The sequence below is a fragment of the Plecotus auritus genome (genome assembly GCF_963455305.1).
Source record: "Plecotus auritus genome assembly, chromosome: 4".
Lineage (NCBI taxonomy): Eukaryota > Metazoa > Chordata > Mammalia > Chiroptera > Vespertilionidae > Plecotus > Plecotus auritus.
This window is the reverse complement of record NC_137775.1, coordinates 83,136,604-83,154,516: the sequence shown is the minus strand read 5'-3', so window position 1 is coordinate 83,154,516 and position 17,913 is coordinate 83,136,604. Positions and strand designations below refer to the sequence as shown.

Below are 17,913 nucleotides of genomic sequence, written 5' to 3'. Positions count from 1 at the left end.
TTACGGTACTTCAGATGAGAAGACTATGACATTAGCATTAATAGAAGACTATCTGGCAGACCAAAGAGATGGAACGGGAGCATTTTTCACATACCATTTCCTTCTGCCCTTGAGAACCACTTGCTCTGAAAGCTCCCTTGGGTGAAAAGAAAAGCTGGCAGGGAATTCTGCATGAGCTTGCCTCTGTGTGCACTATGAGCCTCTGCATCATTGCAGGGCAATTTCTGGTGGTATCGCCTGAGCAGGGAACATGCGCCTGCAGGAGGCTACCAGAGCAATCCTCTAAAAATGCAGATGAGCTGGCTGCATCCACAGCTGATCAGCAAACATTCCCACACTGATGAAAAGGAATTGTGCACAAAGTCTGCTTCCAATGCTGAGAAGTTTGGCATTCTTTTGGCATAAAGGTTTAAACCAAGGCTAACCAAGGTTATTTGGGTGGTGCAGTGAACCATACTTTGATTAAAGACCTTCTCTAGAGGTATGAAAGAAAGGCTAACTTTTGTTTCTACCCAATCGGAGCATTACTGTTGCTACTGTGATTAAAAGTAAATGAATGAGAAGAATCAAAAGATAATGTTCAAAATACCCAGGAGATAGTACATTCATTTTCAGTTAAGTAAAACATCTGAAACATGGGTCCTAGCTCCTGTGAGGATTTCAGGACAATTCAACAAATGTCATTTTAATATCTAACATCAACTGGAAACCTATGATGCCCGAGGTGTGGTTAAAGGACAAGGCAAAAAGATCCATCAGAATATGGATTAATATAGTCTGTTCTGAGTCAGAGTCTGTCTGAAGGTTTGAGTCTTTCAAACATCCCTAAAAATGTATCTCTTCCATTTGCATAGTCTTATGATCAATTCACACACCAAGTTTCCCATGAAATTTTTGTGGCGAAAATTGCTAGGGGAAGGCAAAGAACCTCTTCAATATTGAGGAAATATAAAATCCCTGAAAAGGATGAATAAAAGTCAAAGCATATACTAGAAAATTCAATTTTCATAAGATCCTTCGATAGTTTTAAGATTTGGGGTAACATTGGGAGGGGATGCCCAAACAGAGCAAAAGCTTTCAAACATATATATTTACCTCTTCTGCTATTTGATGGGATCCTTCTAGGTTCTGAATTCTAAGCTAGGAACTTAACAGGCATTTTTGTTTGCCTGATTTTACTTACCTATTTATTCAGCCTACTTGCAGCCTAAACGACAACTGATTTCAACTTTACACATTGAGTCTATACAACACTAAATAGTGTACGAGTATAGTTGAATATGGAGAAAAGTATAACAAACTTGGGATCAGTCACCTTGGGATCTCAAAGACTAAATTAGAAGTCAAAAGTCTAGGAATTTAGTTTAATCAGCTTAGAGGACGCCTATGTGTTGTTGTTTTTTCTGCCAATCAATACTCCTTTATGGGATGGCTATCATCCTTTCTTTTGGTAAACAGCTCCCCAAAACAAATACTCATGCAAACACACAAATACACAAGCCTGGTCAGGGCAGAGTTGCATCTTCTCACATGGCCTTGTCTCCCTGCCTTGAGGGTTGATAAAGTGGCTTGAGCTGAAACAATCATAGTGCCCTACCTCCCTGGGCACCATGTGTAGTCGTAAGCCTGGTAGATAAATCAAGCTAGGCTTGTGAGGCCTTCCCTGGTTAGTTTTGGAACTAATGATAGAAAGCAGAGCTCTGTTCATTGTTGGTGGAAAACCAAAGTCTATATAAAACCAGGAAATACAGTAGCCATATGGAACAAACCCTTAAGCAGTCAGAGCCAGTGAAGCCAATACATGTAGCGAGACCCAGAAGTGAGAGACGGAGTCCTGATGGCATCTGGACCCCTAGAGACAGCCATGCCCAAGTCCAGATGCCTTCTTACCCATCCTGCAGTTTGATCGAGAACTGATAAATTTTGGGTTTTGTCTAAGTTTGTTTGCACTGGGTTTCCATCCCTTAAAACCAAATAATTTAAGAGTAGTAAAGCCACATGTAAAAATGCCATGCCATACCCATGGTTTATATTTCTGCCCAAAGGAAGCAGAGACAGAAAGGAAGGAATACCACTGGTCTAGAAGAAATTAGTAAAGAAGAGGAGCAAGAGGAGATGTTCTGGATGTAAAAGAGATAGGACAAAAAACAGTTGATAGGTGGTAAAGAGCAGAAATCTGAAAATATATTGTCAAATATAGAGGAACTGTTGTAAGATGAAAATGGCTCTAAAAATTTTCATCTCACATCAAAGAACAGATGATAGGAATGTCCTCAAGCTCCATCACTCTTGGGGAAGTAAGGGATCACACAGAGAGAGACCCTGATCTAGCTAAAGTGTCTACACACGGCAGTTAAAGAGGATGAGCTAGTAGAGTTGCTTTCAATCACTATTTTAGCAATGGAACTATTTTCTTCTAATGAAATGTTACATTGACTGCAAATATAGAATAGAAATAAAAGCAATAAATTGATTACTTGAGCAATTTAAACTTTGATTGCTTGACACACACACACACACACACACACCCCACACATAAACACTTCATTGTTTGTTGTGGTGACTACAGTGTTTAAACAGGTTCAAGCCTTGGACTAATGAGAGGGCACAGTACTCTCATGGCCATCTGCAAGTCCCAGCTTGGAGGGCAGAGCCCCTCCAGCACCATTATAGCCAACAGCTATAGTTGTAAGCTTGAACCTGTGGTCTCGTGCCTAACTGATATAGGCTGCAAGTAAACAAAGCTTGATCAGGTGCATGTAATTGAGTAGGATTGAAACCCACGAGAATGTTGTAAACATCTTGACCACGCCCTTACTTTGCCTCGTGGCATCTGACTATAAAATAAAGACACGGCTTGTAGTTTGTGTCACTGTCTCTCCATCAGAGAGGTAGCGTCCCACCGAGACCCAACTTTCATTCTCTTGTCTGTCTTTTCTAAGCCTTTCAGCCGCCCCCACTCAGGTTCACCCTTGGCCATGCTGGCGTGGCACAGTTTGTGAAACACTTGAAGCTCCCCCCAGAAACCTTTGGATTTGGGGGAGCACAGTATGGAAACCACTGACCAGAAACACCCTCCTACACACCTGTCTACACCATGCACACAATATTGTGCTTTAAGACAGCCTAGAACCAGTTGGCAGCTACAGTTAACAGTGCCAGGTACAATCATTTTAAAAGCATGGAATTTGAATACGATACTTGGTACTTTTAAAAAGAAAATAAACCATATTTAAACTTATTCCTTTAGAGTACTTTGGTCTTATTTATTCCTACCAAATTCTCCTCTTTGTAATGATTGTTCTAGTGCTTTCCTTCAATCATGCCCCCACATACTTGCTTTTCTCAGAAACTTCCATTTATATTTAATGCCCATATCTTGTAAATTTCTTAAAAAGGACAAAGACACAACTTCATTCAAGGCCATAAGACTGCTTTTGCTCCTAAGAAACTGTCAGCCAAATTTCTCAGGGAGGAACTAGAAATGAAGTGAGAGACATTGATAAATTTCCCTGCTGAACAATCAATAAAAGCCCCGCCATGCTGTTCAGACTCCCACTGTGGAAGCAAGGACCGTAATTACATTGTCAAAAATTCAAGTTGCCCAGGCTGACAGCGACCCCTTGAAAAGTGACAAGTGATTGGCACTCGGTTTAGGGTGGTGAACCTGGATTGGCAGACAGAGTAAGGAAAGCAAAAGGCAAGAGTGAAATTTCCTTATTAACTACAACTACCCAAACCCCAGACTGCCCCCCCTTGGAGGGATCCTGAGACCCTTTAGTCATATTAAATATCCAAGTGAGTTGTGGACAGAACTCCTTGAGCCACTGAACTCCATGAGAGATTCAGAACACACCCTGCCCCTATCCACTCCCAAACCCAGAGAAAGAGAGAGAGTGCTGCGTGTGGCTGAGTGTTCATGTAGGTGTATGTGTGTGCATGTGCGTGCACTTGAATGCATTTTTCTACATTAAGAGAAAAACATGAAATGTGCTTTCAATTCCATCCTTTCTCATGACAGCTGAACAGCAAAGCCTGTTTGCTTAGCGATTTTAATCTATGATAAAAACCAGCCTGAGCAGAAAGGTTACATGGGTGGCAATGAAGAATGAGATGGGAGAGAGAAGGTGGGGAAAGCTGTACTACTGACCCGCAGACCCATTTGTGTGATTCTCTAGGACTCGAGCTGGAGTTAAATTGGTTTCCATCAGTCAGGCCTCTTACTGTTGCATGCTAAAAAAAAAAAAAAAAAAAAAAAAAAAAACGCCCGCAAAACGCTTCATTTGCTCAGCGGTGCTCCGCTTCTGGCTAAACTGAGGAGCATGAAAATGATTTCCGAGAAGCCTTTATTGTAACCACACCCGGGAATGGTGGTTATTCACTACTGGGAAACAGCTGCACCAGGAGAGCTTACAATCAAAAGGTGTTCTTCACTAGGTGTGGGAACAGAACAGAAGCTGCCTGGGAATGTGGCTGCCTCATGATCTCCAAAGCTAAAATCCTTCCCATGCTTTGAAAAAAAGTAGACAGAAATTAACAAGGAGAGGAATCTCTAGGAAGAACTAGCCTCATGCAAATTTTGAAAGAGGCCCCTCCCTCGCCCCTCTAAAAGAAAATGAGATAATTAGCATTGGATACTCAGTACTTTGGGAGAAAAAAAGAAAAAGAATATAATCAAAATAGCCGTGGCTAACACTGCTTGAATGTTAGCAAGTACCTGATGCTTGGGAGCAGTTCACAAGCAGTAAGTCTGTGGGGTGAAGATTGTGTTTCCCTGCTTTTAGGGAAATTAATTGGCCTCAGGTCACAGCTGATAAGCGGCAGACCTGCACTGATTTATGATTCCAAAACTACTAACCACTAAAAACAGCACTTCTCCACGTGAAGTCAGTGGGATACTCCACTCAAATCATCGGAGGGTTCCATTGAAGTGCACATTCCTGGGTCCCCCTCAGGCCATTGGAGCCAGGCTCTGGGGTTGAGACCCAGAAACTTGCATTGGAAAACCTCCTGGAGAAGAGTCTTCTAGGCACTAAAGTTGGTGAACCTCTTCACTGCATCATCCTGGAAGCTGAGTGAACCCAGGTCATTAGGGACCTGCTGGGTACCAAGCAGGGAATCAAGTCGCTCACTGTTTTGCATACTTGACAGCCAAAGAAAATTAGTTTCTCCCCAAAGCCCCAGTGTCAGCAGACCCACCTCTGGCCCTGGGAAAAGGCCAGCAAAATTACGTAACGATTTTAACTATGATGTACCACCATGCCGGAGGGGAAATCTGTTTGAGACCTCAGATGGTGAAGGAGGAAGGCAAAGGGAGAGGATTGATGAGTTCTGTCTGTAACTGGATTCTCTGACTGAGACTGCGCAAAGGGAATCCCTCTCACCCAGTGGTTAGATCTTTCCCACTTCACATTTCTTTCAAACAAGTGAGATGCAGCAGCATCATGTTAGAGTGGAAAACAGCTTGATTTCGCCTGTGTCCAGTGTGCAAGCTCTATGGCTTGGGAGAGATCCCCATCACTCCTATATTGGTAGGGCTTTGGGGGAACAGTTGTTGATGACAACCTAACCCTGGGAATAACCTACAGGGAAGATGGGGGCTGGGGGTTAGTGGGAGAGATGGAAGAGCAGGGGAGAAGACAGAAACAGGGCAGTAGAGGAAGAGATGTCTAAACTCTCAATATCCTGTAACATCACAAGGCTCAAGTAGCAACATGTTTTTTAACTTAAAAATCTCAAAACATATTAAAAGCACGTACTTAGCTTCAATTGCCCGCTACTGATTGTAAGAAATGACACTCGGGATTTCTTAACTTGACATCTATTTAAACATAAAGGAGCACAGGGTACATTTAAAATACAGGCACAAAAATTATATTTATTAACTCTTTCACTGATCCTTCATAATAGTATGTGAAAATGAAAAGGTTTGGGGTAAAAAAAAAATGCAGGGTAAAAGAATTAGGAAAGTTTTCACTCTTCTCCATCTGAATTTCCATTTCTAGCAAGAATTTTGTCATATGCGTCATAGACAGTGGCTCTCAAACCAGAGGATCCCTATTAGGATTCAAGGTCCTTCAGATGGTCTACGGGCTGGTAGAAACAGTGATGTGCCCTCTTCTTCTCCAGCTATGTTTTCTCAGTGGCAAACAGCAAAACATTGGGTGGGTTTCCTAAGTAGCTGTTGGATTAAAGCAAACATTTGAAGACTGTGGCTGATGTGTGAATAGATAGAAGACCCTCATGGATCCTGGGCTACAAGATTAATGTAAGCGCTTGCTGATAAAAATAGGAGAGAAAAGTCCTCCTTATATTGAATGTCTATCGAGGTATCTATGGGTTTTTCAAACCTGATAAAATTTATCCCCAGTGCCTAGCACTCTGGCTGATCCATAGTCAACACTTAGTGGATACTTAACAAAAAATATTGATTTTGCTTCCTCTCCAAGGAAGCCTTTGAGACAATGATTGAGGCTCACTGTAATAGACAGGGCTTGACAGAACAAAATGGCAGACTCCTCAGCATAGCTAAATGCCCATGTCTAGAATTATTATTCCATGACAGATAGTGGGGTCTTATTTGGTTATGCCAGCCCAGAAATGCCAATGCAGGCAAGATCATGTTTCCTAGAGACTGGCCACTATCTGGAGATCATATTTTTCATCTGCCTTTGGCTCATGCTATGTAACCCAAAGTATATAAGTATCCACTGAAAGATAATTAAAACTCATTATTTTATATTTACATTTTCCAGTTGATATTAAGAATTTTCCTGGCACCGTCAGTAATATCGTGAATCTCAAGGAAAATAAAAATGTTCCTGTTTCAGAGTGGTAATAGATGACCAGAAGGCAAATAAGCCTGGCCAGTGGTGGGCTAGAAGGGGTCAATGGGGAAAAAACGGGTACATCTATATAACTTTCAACAAGATAAATTTTTAAAAATAAAAGTAAAAATAAAAAGAAGAGGAAGTTTCCTTCTTCTTCTCCTCCTTCACCTCCTCCTCCTCCTCCTTCTTCTTCTCCTTCTTCTTCTTCACTTCTTCTTCAGAAACACACTGCAGTCTAATCCCTGTTTTCTCCCAGAAATACCCAACCCATTTGAACAAAAAATCTTAGAGAAACTCTAACTGAACCCTATTCACAGGAGGTTCAGCCACAACTATAACAAAATGAAATTGTCTCCATTTAGTCTGTGATGCCATCAGTGTGTACAGCCAGCAGTGTATGTGAAGTAATTGTGTCAGTTGGTTTTCACTACATTAGGCTGCAATTACAAACACAAATCACAGTGGCTTATGACAACCAATGTTTGTTCCTCACTCATGTACATGAGAGCAGGTCATCTGCAGCTGTGCCCCGGTTGTCATTATTCAGAGTCTGATGCTGAGTTCAGGCTATTCTCAAACAGAGAACAAAGGGCAAAGCATTGTAACAGCTCTTAAAACTTCTACTTGGCCCTTGCAGTACATCATATCCACTCACATTCCATTGATCGAAACAAGTCCATGGCTAAGGCCACTCTCAGTGGGACAGGGAAGTGTGTTCCACACAAGGAAGGCACTGAAAGCCATCTGGCCGTGGGAAGAGGTGTATCATTCTCTTACAGAAAGGGGAGCAAATAATGGAGAATTATAGTGTCCTCTGCCACAGGAATGATGACAGTTAATATTTCTCACTTAAGGAAATAGTGCCGGCATTCTAATTTTGTCGCTTCAGCAACTAATAACCAAAGATTATAAGTAGTTTAATAATTTTCCCCATTGCCCCCACATTGGCTAGACAAAGCCCTACCTCATTTCCTCTGGTCAGCTGTCCCACTCACCATGCAGGGAAAGAGTTCCATTCCTCACAGCCAGGAACTTGACTCCATATGGAAAAAAGGGGGTAGAGTGGGAACTCCCATACAGTGTGATCTCAGCTTGGCCTTGGAAGGGCTTGTCCTCAGATCCAATCCGGAGCTCTCCACCATCAGAAACAAGGATGGAATGTGCCCTGAGCTCAATGGTTCCTTGATCCATGAAAATCAGAGTGCCTCCTAATCACCAAAAAAGAAGCGTGTCAGTCTTGTTGACAATTTCAATGTTTGATGAAATCCTCTGTGTTTACATTCTCTTGTAGAAGCACAATTGAATGGATCAAACACCCAGACCCAGAAGCACTGTATTACCAAGCCAGTTTAGATTATCACTATTCATTGCTCCTTTATTTATATTATTTTAAAAAACAATAGCCTAAATGTCCAGCAACTTAGGACTGGTTAAATAAGTCATGAGAAAGTCATCATTTTAACCATTTAGCAGCAGATAAAAGCAGCAGATAAAAATTCAGTTAAAGCCCTGCCAGGGTACTCAGTGGTTAGAGCATCAGTCCACACACCAAAGGGTCCTGGGTTCGATTCCTTGTCAAGGACATGTGCCTCAGTTGTAGGCTCCATCCCCAGCCTGGACAGGGCATGTGCAAGAGGCAACCAATCAATGTGAGAGATGTGTCTCTCTCATATTGATGTTTCTCTCTCTCTATCTATCTCCGCCCCTCCTCCCTTCCACTTGCTCTGAAAATCAATGGAAAAAAAAATATATCCTCAGGTGAGGATTTAAAAAAAAATCAGTTAAAAAAAAAAACTTGGCAACAAGTGAACAGGAAATAGGAATAGAAGAAAATGTGTCAAAATTATAAGAACTGTGGTAAAAGGAAGTGTAATTAGGGTTACCATCATGACATGTGTAACATTTTAGCTGACCAACAACCACTGTACTTTTCATAATAGACTCTAATTTCCTGAAGGATTTGCTCTGCTCTATAGAAAAGAGTTGAGTGGGACTGTCAGTTGTGGTGTCCTATCCTACCTTAGCCTGAATCATGTACCCAGACTTCAAAAGGAAATCTGGAGCAAAAGGGAAGAGATGACTGGAAATGTTTAGACCTCAGTAATTCTAGTGGTGATACCTAATGAGCCCAAAAAGAGTTCCTACTTCTGAGCCCCTCATCTGCCAAGCCCCTCCAAAACTCCCTGAATGCTATTACTTCTACACCTGATTTTCCACTTCCCATCAATTCTGTAAGCTACCCAATACCTTCTCAATAAATTTCCTTTATCTATCTGTTTGTTTTTGTTCTTCTTAATTCTTTTCCTCTTTCCTATGAGTTTGAATTTTCTGTGAATTTTGTATGACTTTGTTTCTGTTTTATTTTGTTTATTTTCCATTTTAGATCCCACATATAAGTGAAATCATACAATATTTATGCTTTTTAAAAAGATAGTTACAAATCAAATAACCTTAACTGATATTGATACTATTTTGCTCTAATATTGAAATTTTCTGTGAAATAGGAATGTTTTCCTATATAATAAAAGCCTAATAAGCTAAGTATCCAGTCATACAGTTGGCCATTCAACCAATCAAAGCGTAATATGCTAATGATATGCTAAGGCCACTCAACTGCTCACTATGACTGACGTGCACTAACCACCAGGGGGAAGACACTCTGACCAGTAGGTGAGCTTGCTTCTGGGGCCTGGCCGATCAGGACTGTGTAAGATGGGCTGGACACACCATGGAGCCCTCCCACGGTCCCTCCCCAGCTGGCCAACCTCCCATGTCCCTCCCCAGCCCTGATCATGCATGTCCCTCCCGAGCCCCAATCATGCACCAGTGGGGTCCATCGGCCTGGCCTGTGCCCTCTTGCAATCAAGGACCCCTCAGGGGATGTTGGAGAGCCAGTATCAGCCCGATCCCACAGGCCAGGCCGAGGGACCCCACTCGTGCACAAATTTGTGACCGGGCCTCTAGTTTTATAATAAAATCATTTGTATATCATGGGAATAAACACTTAGGATATTAAAACATACTTCCATTATTTTAATACTTTACTTTAAAAGGATTTAAAATATTTATATTTTAAGCAGAATTTTTTCAATATTGTCAAAATAATTAATAATTAAACACTTTAACCTGAATGAGCTATTAAATCTATCTCCCACTTTGTAAGTGGTTTGCAAAAGCACTGCACTAGACTCTTCTATCCTCTAACAAAGTGGTCAGGGTTGCGACTTTATATTGGGAACACCTGGGTCTTCTTTTCTGAACCCCATAGTAACTTTCCATCTCAGAATAAATCAAAGTCCTTACATTGGGCTACAAAAAGCCCCTTTTGATTTGCCACCCCATCTCTGATACCCCCGCATCACCATCTTTTAAAACTCACTTTGGGACTCATCTGTTGCAAACACACTGGCCTGCTTGTTGGTTCGCAAACAAGTCAGGCTTGTGCATATGTTCTTCCTGCACCTGGAATGTTCTTCCGCAGATACCCATGTGCCTCATTCCCCCTTGTCTCTATTCAAGGGTTAACTTCTCACTATGGCCTTCCTCTCCAATCTATGTAAGATAGAATGCCCTTACCTCTGACCCAAATATATTTTTCTTCAGAACACTTAACATGTTTAATGTCTGCCCTCCCTTCCACAGGAATGCATGCTTCATGAGAGCATTTATCTGCTTTGTTCACCTCTATATCCTTAGTGTCTAGAACAGTGACCAATAGGTAATTAGCACTTAATATATCACTGTTGAGTATATCAATAAATGGTTTTATCTTTTTTAGAAAATCTGGTTTGTACCTGAATGTATTCCTTTATGGACAAACACACACTCTCTCCCATTTTCTCAGAAAGGATGTTATTACATTGAATTTATAAGTCCATACATTGTCTTACTGAGCTAAAGATAGGCAAAGGATGTGGGGAGAGCCTGGTGTCAGAAATTGCTCAAAATACAGATTCTATTATAACAAGGAAGGTCCTGGTGAGAGCCAGTGAAGAGAAGACACTCTTCATTTGCCAAAGTCCTAAATCCAAAGTGCCGCATTACTGAGTTAAATTGCTGTTGTTTCCCAGATATGTACTGGAAGAATGTGAGAGAGAGAAGAATAAGACTAAGATGTCTTTAGTCATGTACTCACTAATGTTTAATCCCATTAGTCCACAGATAGTGATCAATAGACATTTGCCCCAATAGTCAACTATAGAGGCCTCTTCTTCCCCAATTTTCTGTCTAACATTCTTCTTCAGCTTTCCTCAGCCCCTTTCACCAGCCCTTCTAGTCTTCAATCCTAAAGCCCATACCACATTCCATATGTAAAACAGCCATGGGATGTTTGCTTAGCTTCTTAAAGTGTTCCTTCTTTTCACAATTTAGAACAACACACCCCGTGTAGGTATCCAGTTTCTCTGTCTGTAAAATGTAGAGTTCTTCCCTCAGAAAATTACAGTGAGATTTCTTGAAATGATGTTTTCAAGGGACCATTGTCAGTCCCTAGTCTTGGCTCAGATCCTATTAGATAATACAGTGGTTTGGTGTCTACTCCTATCATCACACACACCTTTACTTCCCCCACTATTGTCATTACTGCTCTATTTCCACAGTTGCTCCATCATGCTAGTAACACTAGACCACATCCTTCCAACATCCCATGGCTGGTAATCCTGACTTTTCCTTTCAAATATGGAACATAAGAGCTTACATACTCTAAGGTAAATTATCCACGAAGCGAGAAACTATCCTTTGGTGATCTATAGGCTTAATGTTACAGTGGTACCACCCTGCTTCCCAGACTTTCCAAGGACCAACTTGGAATTTTGACTTTAATTTTCCTTCTCATTGTCATGACAATGACAAGAATAATCATCAGAAATGCAGTAATAATAATGAATCCTGCTGTGAACAAGAGGGGAAAAATGTGACCTGTGGCACAGGTCATTTTCTTATGTTTACTAAAACCATTTTCGCTCACAGCCACATTTGATTAATGTCCCAGCTAATTTTCTTCAACTGGTGGACCAAGGATTTGCATGGCAGGACTCCTCCATCGTAAGTAGTCAGGAAATCTGAACTGAACTTGATCAGCAAGTGGTAGAGGCAGGGTATGGAATTGAGGTTCCTGTCCTGACTCCGCTGTTGGCCTCTGAATGACCATCAGGGAGTCCCATAAAATTGCTGGGCCTCAGAGGATTACTCAGTTCCCAAACCTGTCCTATTCAGGGCCTAAGGATGGTCCCTTCTCTCATCGGTGAAGTGGAGAGTAGATGCATGCATTCACTCTAGCTCTGGGACATCTGACATCAACTAGTACATTTGTAAGAACACAGTCAGGTATGCATTGGACATTGATAGAAACACAAAACCCATGTTTTCCTGACATCACCTCTGCTGTAGTGAACTTTGAATTTTGATCAAAAGAGATACTACATGCAAAGGCAATGATTCAAATAAGACCACAGGGAAAGCAAGGGAGCTAACATTTATTAAGAGCCTACCATGTACCAAAATCTTTAGATATGTTGTCTGAAATGACCTTCAAAATAAGACTATGAGGTCAATATCACCCTCCCTATTTCACAAAACTGGGTGGGCTGCCAGAGAGGCTGTAATTCCTCTTTCAGTCCAGAACTGGCAGAGGAAGCTTTAGCACCTGAGACCATCTGACAGAGACACTCATGTCCTATCCACTTCCACAAACACTCCCAGGTAGCTCTTTTATTAATTAGGTTTGTTATCAGAGTTACACTTAAGGAAAAACATGTGTTAGCCTAAGTAAATTTGCCTATGGCTTGTTTATATATGATTTATTTTCATTTTGTTAATGTAGATATACCTTGCCTCATTCCAAAAAGGATTTGAGACAGATTACAAGGATTAGTGGGTAAATATATAAACCTGGGCTTTATCCCTTGTACCATCAAGCAAAATATTAAACACACTGAAACAGATAGTCGTTTTAAAATGTCACAGGAATTAAGAATGATGTTAATGAAGGGAAAAAAGCTCAGCCCAAAGAAAATGAATGATTTGTGTTGGCAACAGTATGATAAACAGGACCAATTAATTAATGTGATCATCGTTATTCTGTGCTACAAAGAATTCCCTCCTCACTTTATCAGTGACAAGTATAAAGAAATCGAGGTAAGTTCAGAAGAGATTTGATAAGGAATTCAGCTATTTTTTTAAATAATTATAGATGAAAGCTCCTTGGTGTGAAAGAATGTAAAGTTTAGTCTTAATCTAGCTCTGTGTCAGGGCCCCAGGTGTTTCATCATCACACTTTCATTAGCTTAAAACAAATACACAGGGGGCTGCTTTGAAGGCCAGTCACTGGAGGACGGGAGTAAAGTGGGAGGACTCGAGTTCTCCACTTGATGGAACGCGGCTCCATTTCTGAAAGCTGAAATAAAGAGCAAGGCTGAAATCACCCTTTGGCTGTGACCCTTAAATTGCTTGTTATGATTGTTCATGAAAGCTAAGTATGTACCACAAGTGACCTTGGGTAATTTTATAAAAATCAATCAACCATCATTATTGTTACTTCCCCTCTAAAATAAATAAATGAACACAACTTTTTACATGTAATCACTTCTTTCCATTAAACCTCTTTCTTATTTCTTTTAAAGGCAAATAAAGGAGACTTTTAGCAGTTACCTAATGTTTGCAACATACATTAAAACCTGCTTTTGGCTCACCCTGCAATTAGCCATCCTATGAAATACCACAGAAACATTTGTTGTGTGTGTGTGTGCTTTTTAAGAAAAACAAATAACACAGCTTTAGCTATTTTCTCCCTTACAGAAAAATGTGGAGACCAAATATTTTACCATACAATAATAAGACTCTTCAAAAGAGATGGCTATACTTTATATCTTCAATTTTTTCCCTCCCTTCTCTTGAAACATCCTGAGTTTGGGCCTTGCCTGACTACTTCACCAAAACTGCAACCACATTGCTGAGTCCAAAGCTCATGCTCATTCCTCACCTTCCCTGAATGGCTAGCAGCATTGGACACAATTGGTCACACCTTTCTTGAAACTCCTTCCCCTCATTTGCCTAGCACTGTGCCTCCAAGTTTTCCTCCTACCTCCCAAGCCTTACCCCAGCCTCCTCTACCTGATTCTTCTTGATTATCCCAAATACTGACACTTGGAGTTCCCCATGACTCAGTCCCTTGACTATTTTTTTTATCAACCTTGGTTGTCTGATCTTTTCTTGACGTTTTAAATATCATCATATGCTCATTGCTGATGACTCCCAAATCTGTATCTCCAAAGCCCAACAATGCCCTCGGATGGAGACTCATATACCCAACTGCCTATTCAGTATCTCTACTTAGAAGTCTACTGGCTTCTCAACGTATCATATCCAAAACATGACCTCTTCGTCTTGTCACACAGGCCTGCTCACAGTCCTTACCATCTCCATAACTGGCAATTCCATCCGTTCAATTACTCAGTTTGGAAACTCTACATTCAACTTTCACTCCCTCTCACTTTAAGACCTATCTTTCAGGAAATTGTGTGCATTCTTTCTTCAATATCCTGATCCAACCATTTCTCACCATGCACATGTCTGTTTCTGGGGTCTGAGTCACTCTCATCTCATCCTCGGAATATTATAACAACCCCCTCGCTTAGCTCCTTGCTTCTGCCCTTGCCCCCACCCCAGAGTCTGCTCTTAAATCAGCACCCAGTGTGATTTTTATTTGTGTAAATCTTATATCACTACTTTGTACAATGTCTCCAATGCTCCCACCACACTCACTGAAAGCCTACCCAACCCCACAGGGCTGGTCCTCCCTCTGGCCCACTCTCTCTCTCTACTATCCCCTGGGTCACACCCTCCTGCTGCACTACCTTCTTGTTCCCCTGCCCTCCTTGCGTGCAAATCCCCCAACCACCACCAAACTATCTCTCCACCTTTCCTGCTGCATGTTTCTTCATGCTGCCCAGAAAAACTAACCAAAAAAAAATATCATTTGCTTACTTGATGATTTCCCTATAGAAATAAACTCCATGAGAGCAAGATCTTGGCCTTTTTTGTTCACAGTCATAGCTGCTATACCTAGAACAGTGCCTGGCATGTGGGAAACTTGGTAAGTGCTGATTAAATCCTGTTGAATAATAGGAGTTGAAGTTATAGAAGTGAATGAGGTCTCCCTAGGAGAATATGTAGAGTGAGAGCAGGACAGGGATAAGGGGAACAAGTTGTCAAATATTAATATTTAAAGACTAGAATATGGAAAAGAAGTAGCAGATGCTTGAATGTGAGTCAAAGAGTTGGGTGAATTAGAAGAAGAATCAAAAGGCTGTACAGACATAGACAGCAGGAAGAACTCTAAGAACTGTGGAGCTGATAGATGAAGGCGGCAAACCCTTAATGTCATTTTCAGGAGGCTCAGGAGAGAAAGGGTGCACACCAAGAGTGTGCTTCATGCGGACACCAATGCCAGCGGATAAAATGAGCCAAAGAAAGGGGCTCCAGTTTTAAACAACGGGAAATCCAGTGGTCAGTGAAGGCAAAGCCAGGGAGGGATCCGAGGACCCTAATTAATAGATCAGTCTTCATCCCAAACTAGATATTTCATTTGCTCAAAGCTTGCCAAATCTAAAATTTTAGATGTAAATTATCTAAATCGATTAGCGTTCATTCAGCTTTTTGGTGTCGACCCTAAACAATTCCTTTAAAAGTTTAAAAGCCTGTATCTGGTTACCTTTCTAATCATTCATACTTTAATATTTAGGGGAGACTGTGGAATTCCCTTTCTCTGCGGAATTATAGATCACCATTCCTTCAAGATGGATGAACCCTACTCTGCCCAGCGGAGTTGGGGTACACTGCTGCATCCTACTGCACGGTGCTGCTGTGGAAGTGAGCGTCAGGAGGAGGCGAGGAAGAGGGGAGAAGAGTGGCATTTAGGGAAGGCAGTCACAGCCCGAAGCCTGCGTCGTGATGGGGATGCACAGAGCTTCCTTTGTTGGCAAGATCCGGATTAGACTTGTGCCTGATCCACTGGAGCAGAGCCTGGAAGCCTTCGAGGTGGGCTTGTCCCCGGCCAGAGAGGCGGAAAATCAATTTGGCTGGCAAACGAGAGCCCCCAAGAGCTCAGTGCACGGTCCATAATCCTATCCACTAGCAGCTCGGGAAATAGATGCCTGAGCCCTCACATATTCATGGGGGATGTGAGGCATAAATCAGGCTTTAAGGATTGGGGGCAAAGGGAATGGACTCTCTGGCCGGTTACTAATTAATCAAGCACAGAACACCTACACCTAACAACCTGGGAGCCACACACACAGGCACAGGCGGCTGCTGCTGCAACTGCTGCTTTTCCTGATTATTTTCGTCATTTCAATTAAAATAGATATCGAATGAAATTTCCCCCTTTAGCTGATGCTGCTTACGCATCCCCCCTGTTCTTTCTTTAATTAAAAAACATGCTTATTGCAATACTTGCCAGAATCACTTTAACGGTATTTTAATTGTAATGTCTCTGCCTGATTAAAAAAAGAAAATATGAACTAGAAAGTGTTGCAAAAATGTTCTCCGAATGCAGGAAAAGAACCGCACACCTCCCGGAATGGATGCCACATGCTAATTCCTTAATTAGCCTGGCACTGCAGTCAAATGGGCAATGTAGAGGAAAAAACAGATCTGAAATAAAAGCACTGAATCTGAGCCACAAACAATAGCAGTTGGGAGAACCGTTTTCATCAGTTCGGATTTTCCTGGCAGGAGAGAGAGCTGCAGTGAACAGAGAAGGGGCTCAGGAGAGGCCCATCCAGGGTCTCCAGCCAAGTTTCCACTGTTCTTTGCAAAGGGTCGCATGGCCTTTGGGAAAAGTGTAGCTGGGCTGGCTACATTTCCTAGCTAATTGACTTCCAGTTCCTTTTATTGTTTTAGGCTAGTGGGGACTCAAACTTGAGCACCCATCCACACCACCTCAAGGTCTTAAAACACCTTTTGAATAAAGAGATTGCTCAAAGAAGTATATCATATTGTAGGGCCGGTCAAAACTGTGATTGGGTCAATGCTAATTGAACTTGGTAAACCCCCAGAGAGGTTTACTGTGGGGCCCAAAACTGTGCCTTCTTAGCAAGTCCTTTGATGATGCTGCTGCTGATGATGGGGACCACACTTCTCGGTAAATTAAGTGATTGCTATAGGTGTCCATAGTCTTGTGAAGTTTGCTAGCAGCTCACAGGTTGAGAAATGCAAGGCTGGAATTACAGATTAATTCACTTCACCATTCAACCAACAGTTACTGTTGTTTTCCAGCCCTTCTGCTAGGAGCCAAGATAAAAACATAAAAAAGGCAGTCTCCATGTCCAGGTCACCGTGAAGTTTAACTACTACAGGTGAATAGAAATACCCTAGTTTTAGTGAATTAGCCAACTTTACAGATAACTGAGAAAGAAGATAAAGGTTATGACTCAACCTTTTACTTTTTCTATAAAACATAGAACTCAGTAAGTGAACCTTATAAAGGAATTAACTCTATACCAATTACAAAGTGTAAACATATTTGTGGAAGAGAAACTATAAAGAAATATTTAAAGGAACTCAAATACTGAGATATAAGTAAATGCCTTTGTCATTAAAACTATTGTTATTAGCCCTAACCGGTTTGGCTCAGTGGATAGAGTGTTGGCCTGCGGACTCAAGGGTCCCAGGTTTGATTCCTATCAAGGGCATGTACCTTGGTTGCGGGCACATCCCCAGTACGGGGTGTGCAGGGGGCAGCTGATTGATGTTTCTTTCTCATCAATGTTTCTAACTCTCTTTCCCTCTCCCTTCCTCTCTGTAAAAAATTAATAAAATATATTTTAAAAAACTATTGTTATTAGTTACTGTTTAACTAAACCCTGATTTCCTCTCCACCTCCAGAAAACCATTACTGCCTTTTAGCAACAAAACTTCTGGCATGTAAGTGCTCAAGGCCCTTAGCTGTTCCATGGATTTCTAGAAATTCACTTAAGACCTCAGAAAGAAAGCTAGTATTTGTAGGGAGAGGCAGGATAGACAAAACAAGAAACTAAAAAACAACAAAATTGTCTTTTCTCCAAAGTCTGTATCTGGCAGGTAG

General features: G+C 41.5%; 1 protein-coding gene across 1 annotated transcript in view; it reads right to left on the bottom strand.

Moving 5' to 3' along the window:
- PKHD1 (PKHD1 ciliary IPT domain containing fibrocystin/polyductin) overlaps positions 1-17,913 on the bottom strand; it is a gene marked incomplete at both ends in the record, with an annotated part of 416,219 nt that overhangs the window by 268,436 nt on the left and 129,870 nt on the right. Inside the window, one exon of the mRNA XM_080665111.1 lies at positions 7,826-8,038. Coding sequence (XP_080521237.1) covers positions 7,826-8,038 — 213 coding nt within the window. The remainder of the gene's footprint in view (positions 1-7,825; positions 8,039-17,913) is intronic.